The sequence below is a fragment of the Chiloscyllium plagiosum genome, unplaced genomic scaffold (genome assembly GCF_037043375.1).
Source record: "Chiloscyllium plagiosum isolate Xiang-an unplaced genomic scaffold, Cpla_swu_hap1 HiC_scaffold_44, whole genome shotgun sequence".
NCBI lineage: Eukaryota > Metazoa > Chordata > Chondrichthyes > Orectolobiformes > Hemiscylliidae > Chiloscyllium > Chiloscyllium plagiosum.
In genome coordinates this window covers 13,454,009-13,472,348 of record NW_028270182.1, presented here as the reverse complement: position 1 = coordinate 13,472,348, position 18,340 = coordinate 13,454,009, and the positions used below count along the sequence as shown (strand labels likewise).

Here is an 18,340-nt window from a genome sequence, read left to right as displayed (position 1 = left end):
TTCACTTCCTGAGGCAGTGAGAACTCAAGTGGAAGAGCAGAGAGTTAGAACAGCAAGATTAGCAGCTGAAATGGCTCATAATTATGAGTTGGTCCATAAATAAAAGATTGGCTTCCAACATCAATTTCAATCTATGGTGGATCGAAATTGGGGATAACAGGAATCCTCACATGTTAAGAGAAATGTAGATCTCGGTGAAGATCATGAGGATTAATTGACCACAAGGTAATAAAGCAAACCCATGAAGGGGAATGAGAAGTTAAAAAGTCCTAGTGTTTTCACTGCAATAAAGTAGACCCACATGAAATCACAGAGTTGGTGGGTTAGGAAAAACATAGGGAGCTAGGTGTAGGGAAAAAAGATAAGCCAGTGAATTTTATTTGAGTGGTAACGGAAAGCACACCGGTGGCTAAAAAACTGCATCAGAATGTACAACCTGATCAGAGGTTGCCATGGAGTAAGTACCAGATCTTCTTAAATCATTTACGTGCGAAGGTAAAGTTTACAGCATAGGCCAGGCGCAGCAGGTAAACAGATTACAGTATTAAGACAAACAGCATTATGTCAATCTTTGATATTGAGAGATGAGGAGATATGTAACCTAAAAAGATTATTGCCAGAAAAAAAAAGTGCTGGTCTGTGGAATTCATGATGAGACAAGAAGTGTTCAATTATGTACAGTGAGGTTAGAGTATGCTGTGAAGAGTGGAGAAGTTGTGGTAGGAATTCTAAACAAACTCTCAGCTCCAGGGATACAATCTGTCCGTGCTGATGATATAGCTGCTTCACAGGTAGGAATGCTGCCGACTGTGGTTGAAAAACCAGTGGAAAATTAGGCAACTGAGGTATTACAGGAAGCAAATCCTGGGATTTTTACTGACTGTGCAGCAATGAAGTCAAAGTCACCAGTTAAAACAGGAGGAGAGACACAAGAATATATTTAAGAAAGTTGAAGTAGAATTAGCAGAGACCATGTTTGATCAAATGGTTGAGATATGACAAGAATAGATGGAGGACAATGTGGATATTTTTAACTTGGAGAAATTAACTGAGTTACAACAGAAGGTTGTGTGAGAAACAAAAGCTCACTCACTTTAATAATTTCAGTCCAAGACCAAAAATCTGAAACAGAGTCGTTTATTTGTACACTTGAAAGTGGGTGCCATGTCTAATGCCAGGTAAGACAATGACAAATGCACAGTAAACCCCAACAAACTCTCGCAATTTATACAGTTTTTTCCCATATTTTTTCCTTATTCCATTGTTTGTTCCCTGCTTCGCTTACATCATTCATTTCCTTAAGACTGATCCCACAACTTCTGTTTATCCGGCCTTGTCAGTGACAAATGTCTATCTCTGCTCCCATAAGATTGTTTGACGTCATCCCATCCTTTGCTTACCATTATCTGCTCCCTCCATCTGCACTGCCCCTCACAGCATCTTATCACTGAGCCCTTTTAATTAGGGTTTGTTCCTGTGTCTCTGTACAAGTGGGGAAACAGATGTTTTTCCTGTTTGCCCATACATCCACCATTGTTCTGTAATCACGTCTCATGCTAACATACCATTTTCTTTAACGGATTATATGTTTCCTCATTTTTGCTAAGTCAGCTCTCGTCCGAAACAATCCCACACTAATGTGAATTCATTTACTCTGCATCAGAACTTATAATTGCAGAAATAACATTAATTCACCTATATCCCACAGTTGAAAAACTGAAGCAATTGTGTCATAAAGAATACATGGAAGAAGAATTTAAGTGTATTCCTAACTGGTACTGTCTGAAAAATGATGTTTCATAGAACATAGAACATAGAACAATACAGCGCAGTACAGGCCCTTTGGCCCTCGATGTTGCGCCAATCCAAGCCTACCTAACCTACACTAGCCCACTATCCTCCATGTTTCAATGAGGAAATGGAGTCCATCACATATTCAGGCAAATGAGACATGGACAGAAGTACATCAAGTCATATTGCCAGTGGGTTATAGATAGGAGGTGTTGTGCATTGCACATAAACTGCCAGTAGGAGGTCATTGAGGGGTAATAAAAATTCAAGCTAAAATACAAAGACATTTTTACTGGCCTGGACTGCATACAGATATAGTTGAATTTTGCCAGACATATCATAGATGTTAGCTAATTAGAGAACCATAAGCAATAATAATGCCTGCATCTTTAATACACATTCCTGCATTTGAGAAACCATTTACAAGAGTCTTAATTGATTGCATAGGACCCCTACCTAAAGCAAAAAGTGGAAATCAGTATTTGTTAACAATAATGGATGTGTCCACTAGGCTTCCAGAGGCCATTCCGTTAATGAACATCGCAACAAAAAGGATGGTGGACGAGTTAGTCACATATTTCACTGCATATGGACTACCCACAGAGATACGATCAGATAAGGGTAAAAACCTCAATTATTCAAAGAGGTTATGGATAGCTTAAGAATGAAACAATTCAAATCCACCATGTAACATCCAGAATCATGGGGAGTACAAGAAAGATGGTATCAGAGATCACAGACCATGTTGAGGGCCTGTATTCAAGACTGTCCAGATGATTGGGATAAAGGAATTCCATTTGTAATTTTTGCTATTAGAGTTGCACCAAATGAATCGACCAAACTCAGTCCATTGGAATTAGTTTTTGGGCATGAAGTGAGAGGACCGCTAATATTGATTATGGATAAGTTGGTAAATTAGAATTCAGAGATCACATGTTTGGACTGTGTAAAATTTTAGGGAACAATTACATAGAGCGACAGCATTTTAAAAAGTAAACCACAGTATGTAATGAAACAGGAAGCAGACAAGAAATCAAAAACAAACTCACAAGTTTGCTACTGGAGATAGTGTTACTTCCAGTGATACGTGAACCTTGAAAAGTAAGGTTTAGTGGACCTTATCAAGTCAAAAGGAGAGCGAGTGAGGTGAAGTATTTAATAAGGATAGAAATCTCACAGACTGTGTCATGTGTTTCCCTGTATTTTGACAGGGAAGGAAAGCAAAGGGAGATTGTGTTACTGGTTACAACACAGATGGAAGAATCATATTCAGTGGATTCTGAACTGGACATTCCTCAAATTAAATTGGACAATAAGGAAATTCTTAAAAATTGGGATAAATTATTGAATTACCTTCCAGAGGAAAATCAAAATGACCTGAAAGTGTTAATATCACATGAGGAGATATGTGGAAATAAGCTAGGAAGTACTAACCTAATCATGTATGATGTAGATATAGGAGATGCTGTTCAGATGAAGCAACAACCTGAAAGGCATAACCCTATAAAGTTGGTTCAGGTTTAAAAGGAAATTGAATGCATGCTCCAAGACATAATCGAAGTGCGCTACAGTGACTGGACGTCACCCATAGTAATGGTGCCAAAATCAGATGGTACCCATTGGTTATGTGTGGACTATCGCAAAGTCAATGCAGTTACAAAGACTGATGCACGTGCGTTTCCACATTTGGAAGACTGTGTTGAAAAGTTAAAAATCATACAACATCATGTTATAGTCCAACAGGTTTATTTGGAAGTACTAGCTTTCTGAGCACTGCTCCTTCATCAAGTGTTTGTGGAGAATAAGATTTTACGACACAGAATTTGCAGCAAAAGTTTACAGTGTGATGTGACTGGATTGTTCGTTAAGTCCCGGATTGTTCGTTAAGTCTCTCATCTTTTAGAATGACCATGTTGTTTTCATTTCTTTCATATGTAAATCGCAAAACTTTTCTTAATAGTTACATTCTCAAGTGACTTTAACAACTGGTGTCCTGTTAGCCCAGATAATGTATTAAAAGTGTGAGGCTGTCTGTGCCACAATGGTCAGACTGATTCCTGAAGAAGGACTAATGCCCGAAACGTCGATTCTCCTGTTCCCTGGATGTTGCCTGACCTGCTGCGCTTTTCCAGCAACACATTTCCATCTCAGACTGATTCTAACCTTAAAAAAAACAGATTTACAGAATCTTACATGGATTCATGTAGTTTTTAAGCAAAGCCTAAATCAGCTTTCTGGGCCTTGTCATTGGATATACAATGACACAGAATGCCAAAATAAAGGAAACTGGGGAGTTTACCGTGCTATTGACAAAAAGAGCAGTACTACGATTCCCGGGATTGAATGGGTTTTATCGGAAATTCATAGCAAATACTCGCAGAGTTCCAGCTCCACTCAAGGAATTACTAAAGAAAGGCAAGATGTTTCAGTGGACAGCAGATTATGGGAAGGCATATGACAGCCTGAAGGCCATGTTAACCATTGCCCCAGTATTAGCCACACCTAATTACACAAACCTATTCAAGATATCTATCGGTGTGAGTGATGTGGGTGTCGGTGCTGTGCTCCTATGGGAAGATGACGAGAAATCAAACATTCATCATTGGAAATAATTGAAAGTTGAGCTTGGTGTTGGCATTACAACATTTCAATGCTTATGTTACCAGTAATGTATCTGCGACAATCATATGCATTGATAATAATCTATTGAAGTTTGTAGAGAAATTTAAAGACAAAATCTAGACTTGTTGTTACAGCCATTCAATTTGACAATTGTGCATGTGGCAGGGTGGGAAAATGTGATTGCCATCACATTGTCGAGACCTGGGTGAGGAATGGAGACATATGGTGGTCGGAGTAAAACAGACTGAGACAGCATGTAGTAGCGCATGTTTGCATATTTACAGTCAATGTAATGTCTATGTGTTGTAGAGCACTAACAGTGTAAGATTAATGGGTTTTAAAATGAAGCCGCCTTTGGATATTCATGCTTCATTTTTTTAAAGGAGGGGGAGACCTGGAACAATTCTGCTCACTTAACAAGGTTATGTTTTCCTTAGATCTTTTTCAGAAGGGTCACAAAGTCAGAGGTTCCGAGATGTCTGGGAATGTCTACTTGAGAAAGCTTTCAAGTCTTTCTCTTAAAGCCCTTGTACAATGAAAGGGGAGCGGCAAGTTCTCCTAGTTCAGGGTTTGGTTTGGTTTTAGCAAGCAGTCTGTTTGAGGCAGCTGGTCAAAGAAACAGCTTCATGCTGATCCTCTCTCTCTCTGATATCTCTCCCGTAAGAATCTGTGTTTGATTTTACCTTGTTGGTTTGCCAAAAGGCTGGTAATGAGGATGTTGCAAGTATTTGGAGCAGCGTCATTATGTTGCGAGAGAGTCGACTGGGTTTTCAGGTAGGTTAAGTTTTTCTAAATTTGGTTGTCTTTTGTTCCTGTTCAATTCAGTAGTCTCCAAATAAATTCTGTTTGATTTAAAACTGAGTGGCTGGGCCAGCTGTATCACTTCTGGAATATCCAGTCTGCACCTGCTGGTAAAAACTAGCAAAGTTAGGATCTGGGTGAACTCCTTCCAATGTATTGTGGGAGTCTGGCCTTGTCCATGACACATACAGCAGGTTCAAAGGGCTGATTTTCCTACTCTTGTTCCTGTGTTCTATAATTTAAGGACCAGCAGCATGCAGAACATGAACAGCAGAAAAGCACGAATCACAGATTGCAACCCCCTCTTCCTTCGTCTGAGGGTGTGGTGCTGGGGAGAGGGAACATGCGACTTAGTTGTAATTGACATTGTTTTCCTCCCTCCCTCACGACACGGAAAATGTGGTGTTCCAATAATAAGGACTGTAACCTTTGCAGAAAATAGCTCAGAAAATAACCCTCTAAAGCATAATTCATGACGGACAATCAATAATCTTTTTGTTAGACATGCTTGCGTACTTTTCTCAGACATGGGTGAGCAAGATTGATTGGAGTTGGGCTTACAAACATCATGAACAGACAAATTTATGAAATAGGAGCAGGCGTATCCCATCACCCTCGAGCCTGCTCCACCATTTTATAGGATCATAGCTTATCAGTTTGTGGATCAAATTCTGCATTTACAATTGATCTTTCATTTCCTTTGCTGTCGAGAAACCATCTACCTTTGTTCCAAAAAGATTAAATAACAAACCCCCAACCTCATGACTGCCTACGGATCAGATCCAAAGCCCTTTCACAGTGGCACAGTGGTTAGCACTGCTGCCTCACAGCACCAGGGTCCTGGGTTCGATTCTCGCCTGTCTGTGTGGAGTTTGTCCATTCTCCCCGGGTCTGCGTGGGTTTCCTCCGGGTGCTCCGGCTTCCTCCCACAATCCAAAGATGGGCAGGTCAGGTAAATTGGCCATGCTAAATTGCCCACAGTGTTAGTCAGGGGTAAATATAGGGTAGGGGGTGGGTTTCTCTTCGGAGGGGCGGTGTGGACTTGTTGGGCCGAAGGGCCTGTTTCCACACTGGAGAGAATCTAATCTAATCACAACTATCAGAGAAAACAACTATTCTCCTCCTCTCTTATAAGGGCGAGCCCTAAGTTTAAAACAGTACCCCTGCTCTGCCTCACCCTCATTCTTCACTGGCCCACAAGAGGAAACATCCTTTCGGTGTACACCTTGTTAAACTGTTTCAGATCTTACATACTTTGAGTGATTTGACACATTTTATATCTGATCAGATCGATGTCACAAAGTAATATTGGGGGCATTTATTTCCTATTCCATTTATGAAGAGATGGAGAGTTGCTTTGGGATTTCCCGTCTGAAAAACAAGAGCTACGTGTTGACCACGTGTTCACTCCGACCTGCAGAGCCATTGATCAGAATCCCAGCTGGTATTCTGTTTCATTCCCAGTTGCTTGCCCAATGCCTGGAAGAGCCTGAAATTTGTAAATCCCACTTGCCCAATTCAACCGTAAAGTCAGCGGGAAAAGGCAGAATAAACAGGAAATAATACCTATTTCAGGCAGCTTCGATTGGTAAAGCAAAACTTACACTTTCAGACTGATGCTCAGTTATCAGCAGATTTTTACACAAGTTCATACCATCTCCTTATCTCGATTGAAAGTGAGTGGCCCCACTCCCATTAACTCCACAGTAGAGATTAACAGCTTTCTCCATTTTATTTTCTGTGAATTAAGTTGGAATCCGTTTGAGCTCTTCACTTATGCATTTGTGTTTTTGGAGATCAATTCACGAATCGTCCACAGAGCAAGTCTTCCAGTAAATGAACTTTATGGACAAACATAATTAGACTGGAGACTCTATGATGCTGACTACATACGGTTCTCGTGTTCTTAATAACAGAACCTGAAGTGGAAGTTAGTCTTCATAGTTCAAAGACTTCAATCTGTCCCATGATTTACCAATTTGTTGGAAGGGCTTTTCATCACATTCTTCAGCTCTCTCTGAATCTGACCTGAATCACAGCGTAGATGCATGTGTTGGTGCAGCATCTTCGCTACATGATCTGTGATAAAGCCAGGGCCTGTGTAAGAGGAGTAACATTGAGTGTGTGTCATTCATGCATAAATATTGTACACAACCCGGGTCACCCGCAGCAACACAAAACTGTCTGATATGCTGAATAGCAAAATGATGGACTTCCTTCGGCTCTCCGTCTCCACATTCTCTCCATTTCTTTGACCACTGAGACCCCTACGGTTTTGACTGCTCACTAAAATTCACCTGACAGCATATTGACCAGCAAGATCAGAAAGAATGGCAAACGAGGGGTTAAAATGTAGCTGATCATTCGAATACACCTCATGCAAGGGAAGTGAAGTAACTGGTTTTGTGGGTGCAACTTAATGCAATATTCTCAATGATGTAAAGTGGCTCATATATAAACTCCAGGGATCCCAGCAAAGTCACATTCCCCAGAAATATTGCTGCAGTCTTCTCAGTACAAACCTTTGTTTTAACTTCCCATAGCAAATGGCTATAAATTGGTCAATGGTGAATGTGACTGTGGGCCAGACAGAAACCACTGTGGTGGCTGACCCCAAGGTAGAAAAAAAAGACAGCAAATATTTGTCATTCTCATGAATGAACATGGTAAATAAATTGGAACAGTGATCCACAGTATGGCATCAAAGACAACGACAAGGAGATAGGCCATAGCCATTCCAGTCAGGTAAAGAGTCACACATTTGGAGAGATCACACTTTTCTTGGGATAGGATGACAATCACCACCAGGTTAACTGTGAGGGAAGAGAGTGAAATCGAAGCGAATATTTACAGATCATGCCCAGAGTCAAAGAATAACGTGACAGAACTAAAGCAAACTTTGCAGCTTTGTTGTTGCATGACAGGTGTAAACTGAAATATTGAGTGCTTTCTGACAAATACTTGCTTGAACCACAATTAGGAATAACATGTGTTGGAATACATAACACAGGAATTGCAAAACGCATGCAGGTTTATGGTGCATCTTTCTGGGTAAAATGAATTTCCTACAAGAGTGAAGGAGCAGACATAATCACAGCATTTAACTATCAGAATACTACCAGTATTTGTTTAAACTGCACAGTGATAAATAATTAGTCTTAAATAGCACTGTTAACATCAACTTTCACCAGGAACACTTGAAATAACAGCTTACCAGTAACGCTAATGGCTGAAATAAAAGGAAAGAAAATACCTTGTATTTGCCATACAATTGGATATGCCATTTTTGCAAGTAGCAACAACTTGTGTTGTTCTGGGGGCACACAGACCTGGCAGGAACTGTGAACTAGTGCATTCTAATAGATCCTGATTTATGCAGAGGTTAAGTCCCCAGTGACATAGTTACACCTGACATCGCTATTAGTTACACTAACTGGAACAGACACATGGCATCAACAGCTCTGACTATGAGGTGAATAACGTGTTGGTCAAAACATATACATCTCAACAGTCAGGACCATATCTTAGTTCCACCGTAACACAATGATGCTAGAATGTGTGTGTAGAGAAAACTGATCTCACTAATAATGAACAGCTTCATTCACAGTTTGCCCATAAACCACGATCCTTCCTGCTTCAGTTAAATGAATTGTTGCTGCTCTGCAAGTTAGATTGAATCCAGCAATAAAGATTCATCCCATTTTGGAGATTGACATTAAAACCACACACTTTAATTATCTAAGGACATTGGTGTCTGTCCATTCATTTGAGGGCAATGTTCACTGAACTGAGCTACAGATGTTTGGCTACATGGAGGAGGATGTCACATGCATTGGTAGGATCTAGAAGTCAGTCTTTACTCTGCCTAGGACTTATTCGCAGGTGAAAAATTGCTGATGTCTAAATCCTAACTCTGAAACCCAAATCCACTGCCAATACATGATATTTGCGTGCAATTATTCAATTAATGCTCTACTACTCTAACCTTAACCCTAACACCAACTCTACACTGATGTCTGATTTGTACAATTAACACAGAAATGGAGCGTGCACTTTCCTTCTCTGTCACTTCAATAATGTATTGGAATCAAGGTTCAGTGTAATCTGAGCAGCAGATTTTTGCCACTTTGATTTTTTTGAATTCTTGGACTTGGGCACGGCTGAATGGGTGCCCAATAAGTTATCATTATCCCTAAATGCCCTTTGAGAATGTGCTGGTGAGCTACTTTCTTGAACTAGTGCAGTCCATGTGCTGTAGGTAGAGCCACAATGCCATAAGGGAGGGACGTTTATGGCTTAGACCAGTAACACAGAAGGAATGGCTTTCAGTGTGGTAGCAACATTGAATGTCAAGGGGCAGTGGTTGGATGGACTGCTATTGGAGATGGTCATTGCCTGGCTTGTGGCGTAGATACTAGTTTCCACCCCTTAGCCTAAATCAAAATGTGTGGCGCTGGAAAAGCACAACCAGTCAGGCAGCATCCGAGAAGGGGCAGAGTCGACGTTTCGGGCATAAGCCCTTCATCAGGAATGTTGGGAGCTGGGGGCAAGGGTGGCTGAGAGATAAATGGGAGGTGAGTGGGGCTGGGGGAAGGTAGCTAGGAAGGCAAGACGTAGACGAAGGTGGGGAGTGCTGGTGATAGCTTGGAGCCGATAGTTCGGAAGGAAGATGGACAGGTAGGACAGTTCAAGAGGGCAGTGTCGAGTTGGATGGTTAGATCTGGGATAAGGTGGGGGGAAAGGGGATATGAGGAAACTGGTGAAATCGACATTGATTCTGTGTGGTTGGAGGGTCCCAAGGTGGAAGATGAGGTGCTCTTCATCCAGGCATTGGGTGGCTAGGATTTGGTGGTGGAGGAGCTGTAGGACGTGGTAAAAACAATGACTGCAGATGCTGGAAACCAGAGTCTAGATTAGAGTGGTGCTGGAAAAGCACAGCAGTTCAGGCAACATCCGAGGAGCAGTAAAATCGACGTTTCGGGCAAAAGCCCTTCATCAGAAGGCGTTGGACTTGCATATCCTTGATGGAGTGAGGGGGGAGTTGAAGCAGTTGGCCGCAGGGTGGTGGAGTTGTTTGGTGCATGTGTCCCAGAGATGTTCTCAGAAATGTTCTGCGAGTTGATGTCTTGTCTCCCCAATGTAGAGGAGGCCACATCGAGAGCAACAGACACAGTTTATGAGGTGTTCAGGTGTACAGGAAAGTCTCTGTCATATGTGGAAGGATCCTTGAGACATTGGATGGCAATGAAGAGGGAGGTGTGGGCGCAGGTTTTACACTTCTTGCAGTGGAAAGGTAAAGTGCCGGGAGTGGAGGGTGGGTTGGTGGGTGGGGTGTGGTCCTAACGAGGAAATCACAGATATAATGGTCTCTGTGTAATGCGAAAAGGGGTGAAGACGAAAATATACCTCTGGCGATTGTAGGTGGCAGAAATAGCAAAGGATGATGTTCTGTATCTGGTGGGCTGGTGAGGTGGAAGGTGAGGACTAGCGCTGTTGTTTACATCTTGGTTGCAGTAGGAAGGGTGGGGTTCAAGGGTGGAGGTGCAGGAAGTGGATGAGATGTGCTGGAGGGCATTGTTGATCACTTGGGAGGGAAAATTGCAGTCCTTGTAGTAGGATGCCATCTGGGATGTTCTAGAGTGGAATTGCTCCTCCTGGGAGCCGAGATGGTGGAGGCAGAGGAATTGGGAGTAAGGGATATCATTTTTACAGGAGGGGGTGTGGGAGGAACTGTAGTTCAGATAGCTGTGGGAATCGGTGGCTTTAAAGTAGATGCCTGTGTTGAGCTGGTCTCCAGAAATGACAATGGAGAAGAACAGGAAGGGGGAGGGAAGTGTCTGGGATGGTCCAGGTGGACCATCCTGGATTTTGTCCAGAAGTTGTTGCAAAATACATGGACTGCTTCAGTATCTGAGGAGTTGTGAATGATGCTGAATCTTGTGCAATCATCATCAAACGACCCCGCTTCTGAACTTATGATCGACAGTGATTCATTGATGAAGCAGCTAAAGACGGGCAAGCCTACAACATTCCCCTGATGATCTCCTGCAGAGGTGTTCTGGAGCTGAGATAACTGGCCTTTAACAACCTCAAACCATCTTCCTATGTGCCAGATATGACTCCACCCAGTGGAGAGTTTTCCTCCTGATTGACTCCAGTTTTCCTTGGGCTCTTGTTGCCATACTCGGTCCAATACGACCTTGAGATCAAGAGCAGTCACTCTCATCTCACTCCCCATTAGTCAGTTCAGTGCATTTGTGCATTTGTGACCCAAAGCTGTAACGAGGTCAGGAGCAGACTGGTCTTGTAGGAACCCAATCTGGGCAGGTTATGATTGAGTTGTTGCTTGATAGTACAGTTGATGACACTTTCTGTCACTTCATTCATAATTGAGAGTTAACTGATGGGGTAATAGTTGGCTGGGTTAGATTTCCTTACCTTTCATGTATGGGACATAGCTAGGCAATTTACTACTTTTATAGTTAGATGCCATTGTTGTACTGGAACACCTTGATTGTAACGTGTTGCTTATTCTGTTTGTATTTTTAACCCTGTTTTGTTATTTCACCAGAGTATTGATTATTTGCCAGCTCTTCCCAGTCATGGACAAGTCAAGGTCATCAGTATGGGTTTGTTAAGGGAAAAATCTTCGAGGAGAAAGTGAGGTCTGCAGATGCTGGAGATCAGAGCTGAAAATGTGTTGCTGGAACAGCGCTGCAGGTCAGGCAGCATCCAGGAAGGGCATAAGCCCTTCCTGAAGAAGGGCTTATGCCCGAAACGTCGACTCTCTTGTTCCCTGGATGCTGCCTGACCTGCTGCGCTGTTCCAGCAACACATTTTCAGCTTTGTTAAGGGAAAGTCAAGCCTTACGAGTTAGATTTCAAACTTTGAGGCAGTGACAAGGATATTGATGAGGGTAGTGCCATGGATGTTGTCCACGTGGAATTTAGTAATGTCTTTGGCAAAGTCCCACATGGCAGACTAGTCAAAAATGTCAAAGCCCCAAATGGGACAAATTGGATCCAAAGTTGGCTCAGTAATAGGATAGGAGAAAGTGAGGACTGCAGATGCTGGAGATCAGAGCTGAAAATGTGTTGCTGGAAAAGCGCAGCAGGTCAGGCAGCATCCAAGGAGCAGGAGAATCGGATACAAAGGGGGGTCAATGGCTGCACTTGCGAATGGAGACCTGTCTAGAAACATCTGCAGGGCTTGGAGTTGGGTTTCAAGGAGAGTTTTAGTGTCTTTAAATTATTTTTATTATCTTCCCCTGACAGAAAAAAAACCACTTGTACATCTAAATACATTATGGGTTTATGCCACACTATGGGTTTGGGTTCAAGACAGAGGCAAGAGAAGGGAAATTCGAGAACTATTTGAATTAAAGATGAAATGATGGTTTAAATAACATAACCAATTGATTCGATAATGGGAAACAGGACTGGTGTATTGCGATGTTATCATGCAGCAGGTTGGATGCACTGTTACTCCGAAAGCTTATGCGTAGTAGAGTTCAGAGGAGCTTTAAAGTTTGTGTTGATAATTTAAAATCCAGAGTTGCACTGAACTGATTTTGGTTTCTTTTTGCTCATAGACTTGTGGAAACCAAAAAAAGTGGATTATGGAATGTCAAAAAGGACTTGAGCAGGTGGTTCAGGATGGAACTGACAGGAGTATGCAAGAGACAAAGCAGGCAGAACAATGATTGAAAGCAGCTAACATCGGCGTGCCCTCAATATCAATGCTGCAAAAGCTTAGCTCCAAACAAGCTGATCCAAATTGCAGGAATTGAGATTGAGGATGGGACACTGAGCCTCACTGGCTGTGAGCTGAGAAGGAATTTCCCTGCAAGCTTGAAATCCCTTTTCTGTTATAAGCAATCATCGAACTAAAATGTGCTGCTGTATTTTGCTGGGCAAAGGAAGTCGATAGCATAGACATTACAGTTTTTGTTTTCCGCTCTCAGGCATGGAGAATGAGCTATTTATCAATGATTTTCTTTTTCCTTCTCTTACCTTTTATATACCGAACAAATACTCTTGCAACCTATTTTATTATGAGCTCCCTTACTCTCATATTTCATTTTCTCCTATCTTATTGCTTTTCTAAATTATCTTCTGTTGGTTTTTAAAGGCTTCGCAAGCCTCTGCCTTCCCATTGATCGTCACCATATTGTATGCTTTTTCTTTTGCTATTACGCTGATCCTCATCCCTTATGTTTGCCTCATCCGCCCCTTGATATGTTTCTTCTTTCTTGGGATAAATTTGTGTTGGTGGTGCTTCCTAAATTACTCACAGAAACTCCCTGCCATTAATACTCCACCTTCTTCGCTACTCGGCTCCCCTTCCCATCAATTCGTGTCTTTCTAGCTACCTTTACTTAATTGCCATTGCATTACATCTGATTCAAGATTGTCCCTCTCAGTCTGCATGGTGAATTCTACCATGTTATGGTCAACGCCCTCCGGAGGTTGGAGTGGTGTAGGAGGGGGTGTGGGTATGGGGGTTTGAGTTCCTTTACCTTCAACTCCCTAACCATATCTGCATATGACATGATGTTCAGTCCAGAGTTCCACGTGCCATGTTCCTTGTTCCACCACAAGCTGCTCCAAAAAGAAGTCATAGACATTCCACGAATTCCACAAATTTGCGATAAACTGTCAAACTGATTTTCCCTGTCCACCCTGTGTACTGAAGTCCCCATGATCACGGTGCTACTCCCTTACTTACCTGCCTTTCTAACTTCATATTTATTTTCATCCCTACATCCTGACTGCTGCTGGGAGGCCTGTACACCACTCCCATCAGGGGCATTTCTCCACCGTGGTTCCTCAATTCAGCCCACAAAGATTCTAACCTATCTGACTCCATATCACTTCTTACTGATATAACATCACCTTTTAGTAACAAGGCAATGCTGCACCCTCTGCCCTGTCCTCCCAATAATATGGATGTCCTTGAAAATTTCCTTCCCAGCCCAGATTCCCTTGCAGCCACATTTCTGGGATACCCACAGCATTGCCCCACCCAATTCCAATCTGTGCTACAGTCTCATTTTCCTTGCTTTGTGTGCCGTATGCATTTAAGGGCAACAGCCTCATTCCTGTGTTGACTACGCCCCTTCTCTTGTTGTCCCCTTGTCTGCTGTCCCTGGAGTTTATTCTGTGTCCTAACACCTGTTCTGGAAATGCTCCTAAACTCTGCTGAGCACTCCAGCCTCGAACATTTTCCATAATGTTCCATGCAAAAGAAGCGCCCTTCCCATTACTATTTAGCTTCAAGCCTAATCCACAGATAAAGTGATGTGATTCGCATGGACTCTGTTTCCAGCATGATTCAGGATAAGCTTTTAGCTCAAATGGGTGAGCACCTGATGAAAGGCTACGGGCCTCACTCTTTACATAGGACTCATGAAGATAATAGTGTATTTCTGGTAGTGTGGACTTGATAGGCTGAAGCGTCTCTTTTGTGCTGCATGATTCAATAATCTCAATCCTAAATGTCATCCTCCTTATTTTTAGAAGGTGCTCCTTGGTTGTAGACTCCTGAAGCAGGTAAAACATCATTACCCTGCATTCACCCGACATCCTCCGCCTGGTCTATTACTTGAACTATTTTGGAACTTTCCCTGAAATTATCTCACATTCACAAAACTTGAGAAAATACAGACTTGGTTTATACAAATTCCCTTCGTAGGACAGTCTCACCATCCCAGGAATAATTCTGGCGAACAAAAAAGTGAAAAGTCAAGATTGAAGGGATTACTTACCCTTGTCTCAGTCACATCACAAATCACTTGCAGTTTTGGCAAGTTAATATGAATGGGGTGTAAACGTGAAGGGTTTGGGGCATTGATACACACGTTCCAGGCGGGATTTGAGAGGGGAAAATGCCCTCTGATAATCTGAGGGACACTGAAGATGTGGTCATACATTGGAGTGGCAAAACTGGTAATAAATCATTTTCATAGAATAACAGGAGAGAGAGGCAAAATGTAAAGAGGAGATTTATTGACAAAATCTGCAAAGATGTGGATGATGAAGAGATTTATTTGCATTTATTTGTGAAAATGCCAATCAATTGCGAGTGGCACAATGGTTCAGTGGTGTGCGCTGCTGCATCAGCAGACCAAAGACCCAGGTTCGATTCCACTTGAGGTGACTGTATCAGTATAGGTTTTGCATTCTCCCCGTATCTGCGTGTGTTTCCTCCCACAGTCCAATGATGAAAGGATTGATGAATCGGCCATGTTTAAGTTGCCCTTGGTGTCCAGGAATGTATAGGTTGGGTTGCAGAGGTCATGGGAGGTGTAGGGTTATTGAGTAAGAGGATAGGTCTGGTTGGGATGCTCTTCAGCACGTTGGTAGTTTGAATGGCTTGCTAACACTCTGTAGGGTGTCTATGGTAATCTTTAGCTCTGCATCCGTGTGTTTCCTGTGCTGAGACCAGGCTTGATCCCTCACTCAGTGTGCCATTATCCTGCCTAAGACTCTTGAACCCTGTCCAGATATCAACCCACCCCCTCAACTCCCTCAGGGTTGAGGAAATGTAGAAAGCAGACCGATCCAAATGTATCAAAGACATTATTGATAAACATCAAATTACACAAGAACATTTCCAGTCTCTGCATGATTTTAATTTCTGATGGGAAAGTATATTTCTTCATTGACTCGACCTGGAAATTCAAACAGTGCAGGTGGGGTAGAGATTGTGGGTGCTGTTCTTTTTCTCTCCAGCAGGGGTCATCATGCTCTCATTTCCATTCAGTCCTCCAGCCAACACCTCTTGTCCAATGGCACACTGCTCTTTCACTTGTGTCTATTGGGAGTCTGGGACATTCAAGGACTGGAAAAAAAAAGTGGCCCCCACCTCTTGGTGCATCTCAGTTATTTTGCTTATTAAATAACTGAATGATCAATGTAACTGGATATTTCATCGCGCTTTCCAGCTGCTCTCTGAACCTTGACTGGATGACTGCATAAATAAATGTATTTGTGCAGCAACTCATATTCCGCAGCATAAACCCAACTTGTTGAAGTATATATTCAGAATCATTGTAATCTCCGGGATAAGTTCCTGTTTTGATATAGTATAAAAAATCTATGATATTTACCAACCAAAGAAGGATGAAGCTACCAGAAATGGTGAACAGTAAAATGATAGACTTCCTTCTACTCTCTATCTCTGGGTCTCTTTGATCCTCTGCCATGCTCTGACCCCTCAGTCCCTTACGGATCCGATTGGTCACTAAAATGTGTCTGATGGTCAAACAGTTGAATAACAAAATCAAAGCGAATGCGAGAAATGGGGTTAAAATTGTATCAAACCAGTCAAAACCCAGCCACCCAGGGTCTGTATAATAACTTGACTTTGGGTGACAGTCCCAAGATACATTATTGATTATCCATCCAGGTTGAAGGATAAAGTAGAATGGGACATTTTTTAAACAGAGTATGGTGCAGGTTGTTGCTAGAACCACAGTTGCAATTTTCCTAGTACAATATTTTCTTTTCAGTTTCTGGCAACAAATGGCCACAAATCTATCAGAGGAGAAAGTGACGGTGAACCAGACAGAATAGTCTGTCGCTGCTCGATACAGGGCATAAGTAACGCTACACACAGGGGTGAGGTCCAGGAAGGTTCCCAGGAAATAATAGTATTTCATCCGCCGCAGTATGACCTCAGTGATCATGACTAGGAGATCTGCCATTGCCATGGCCACCAGATAGCGAGTGGTGCAGATTGAGAGGCCACATGTTCGCCTGGACAGGATCACAACTGCAATCAAATTAACTGCAAGGAAGAGTAGGGAAAAGAGACTGGAAATTAATCGATTAAATATTCTGTTCAGCCAGACAGGGGCACCACACCAAACAAATGTATGTGCCAGGTTCAATGCATGTACCAAAAATGAAAATGTGTTAACCTAATCACAGTCCCAGCTCCATCTCACTGACAGTTAGGTTTAATAGAGTCAGGACGCAGGTTAATAGGCAACGTCTCCCATTGAGGCCAGTTATGAATTTAAATATCTGAAATGGGTTTAATCTCTTAAATGGGTTTAACTTTTCTTCATTTGAACAGGCAGGTCTGTTGGGTTTCCAAGAAGTTTTTAAAATTTTCACTGGATGGAGATGAAGAGAGGTCCCTGGAGAAGATGAGCCACTTCAGAGTAATACTTGCAGTCGAGGAAATTCTCCCCACTGTTCCCCATCCGAATCTGCCCATGGACTGTCAGACACACTGATACAGAGTACACCAATTTGGTGCAAGGGATCTCACAGATTCGACAACTTCCCTCTCTCACCCACATAAAAGTCAGATAACGTAAATTGGAAAGTTGCAAAGTAGAGATATATTTTCGTTGAGACCATTACTTTTAACAATGGGAAGGGAAAAATAATGAATGATGGACTGATTGAGCACCTATAGAGTGGCAAGCATTAAATAAGCGCACATCGACATCAGTCAGAGTAATACCAAAGAACAGTTCACAGCCCAGTTTAAACAACGTCCACAGGTACAGTCACTCACCAGGAACTCCAATGACAGCAAGGATCAGGTAATATATTTTAGCAACGCTGGAAAATGTTTCACGCATTTTCAGTGTGAGGATAAGTGTCAGTTTTGCTGCTGGTAATCTCACAGTCTTACATCTGAGATGATAGACTCCGATTAATTCAATTTATACCCCGTGGAAATATCACAGGAATTTGCAACATTGGTCTAATTGAATTTTCTTTTTACTTGAGCAGACACATTATGACATTGAGTGAAGTCCATGTTGTTGTTGAACAGATGCACTTATGAGATTCTGCAATTGGAAACCTCCAAGGGCTGGAGAGGTGTGAATCATATTAATGCAAATATGAATTGATCGTGTTATTTCTGTCACCGACAGTCCCATCCCTTACTCTTGTGTCGTTACATTCATAGATGGAAATGTGTTGCTAGAAAAGCGCAGCAGGTCAGGCAGCATCTAGGGAACAGGAGAATCGACGTTTCGGGCATTAGCCCTCGTTACATTCATATCCCACATTTACTTGATAGGAAGACAAGCTTTAGATTCAATGGGGTTCTTGAAATATGAGTTGGATTCACAATTGATGGAGATGAAAATGCAGGATTG

General features: G+C 42.2%; 1 protein-coding gene across 1 annotated transcript; it reads right to left on the bottom strand.

Moving 5' to 3' along the window:
- Window positions 1–16,093: 16,093 nt before the first annotated feature.
- Window positions 16,094–17,812, bottom strand: LOC148136921 (putative G protein-coupled receptor 139). The gene is made up of 2 exons (XM_087982859.1): window positions 17,746–17,812; window positions 16,094–17,004 (listed from the first exon to the last, which is right to left on the bottom strand). Exons 1-2 carry the CDS (start codon window positions 17,810–17,812, stop codon window positions 16,094–16,096), a joined length of 978 nt encoding a protein of 325 aa, XP_087838985.1.
- Window positions 17,813–18,340: the final 528 nt, after the last annotated feature.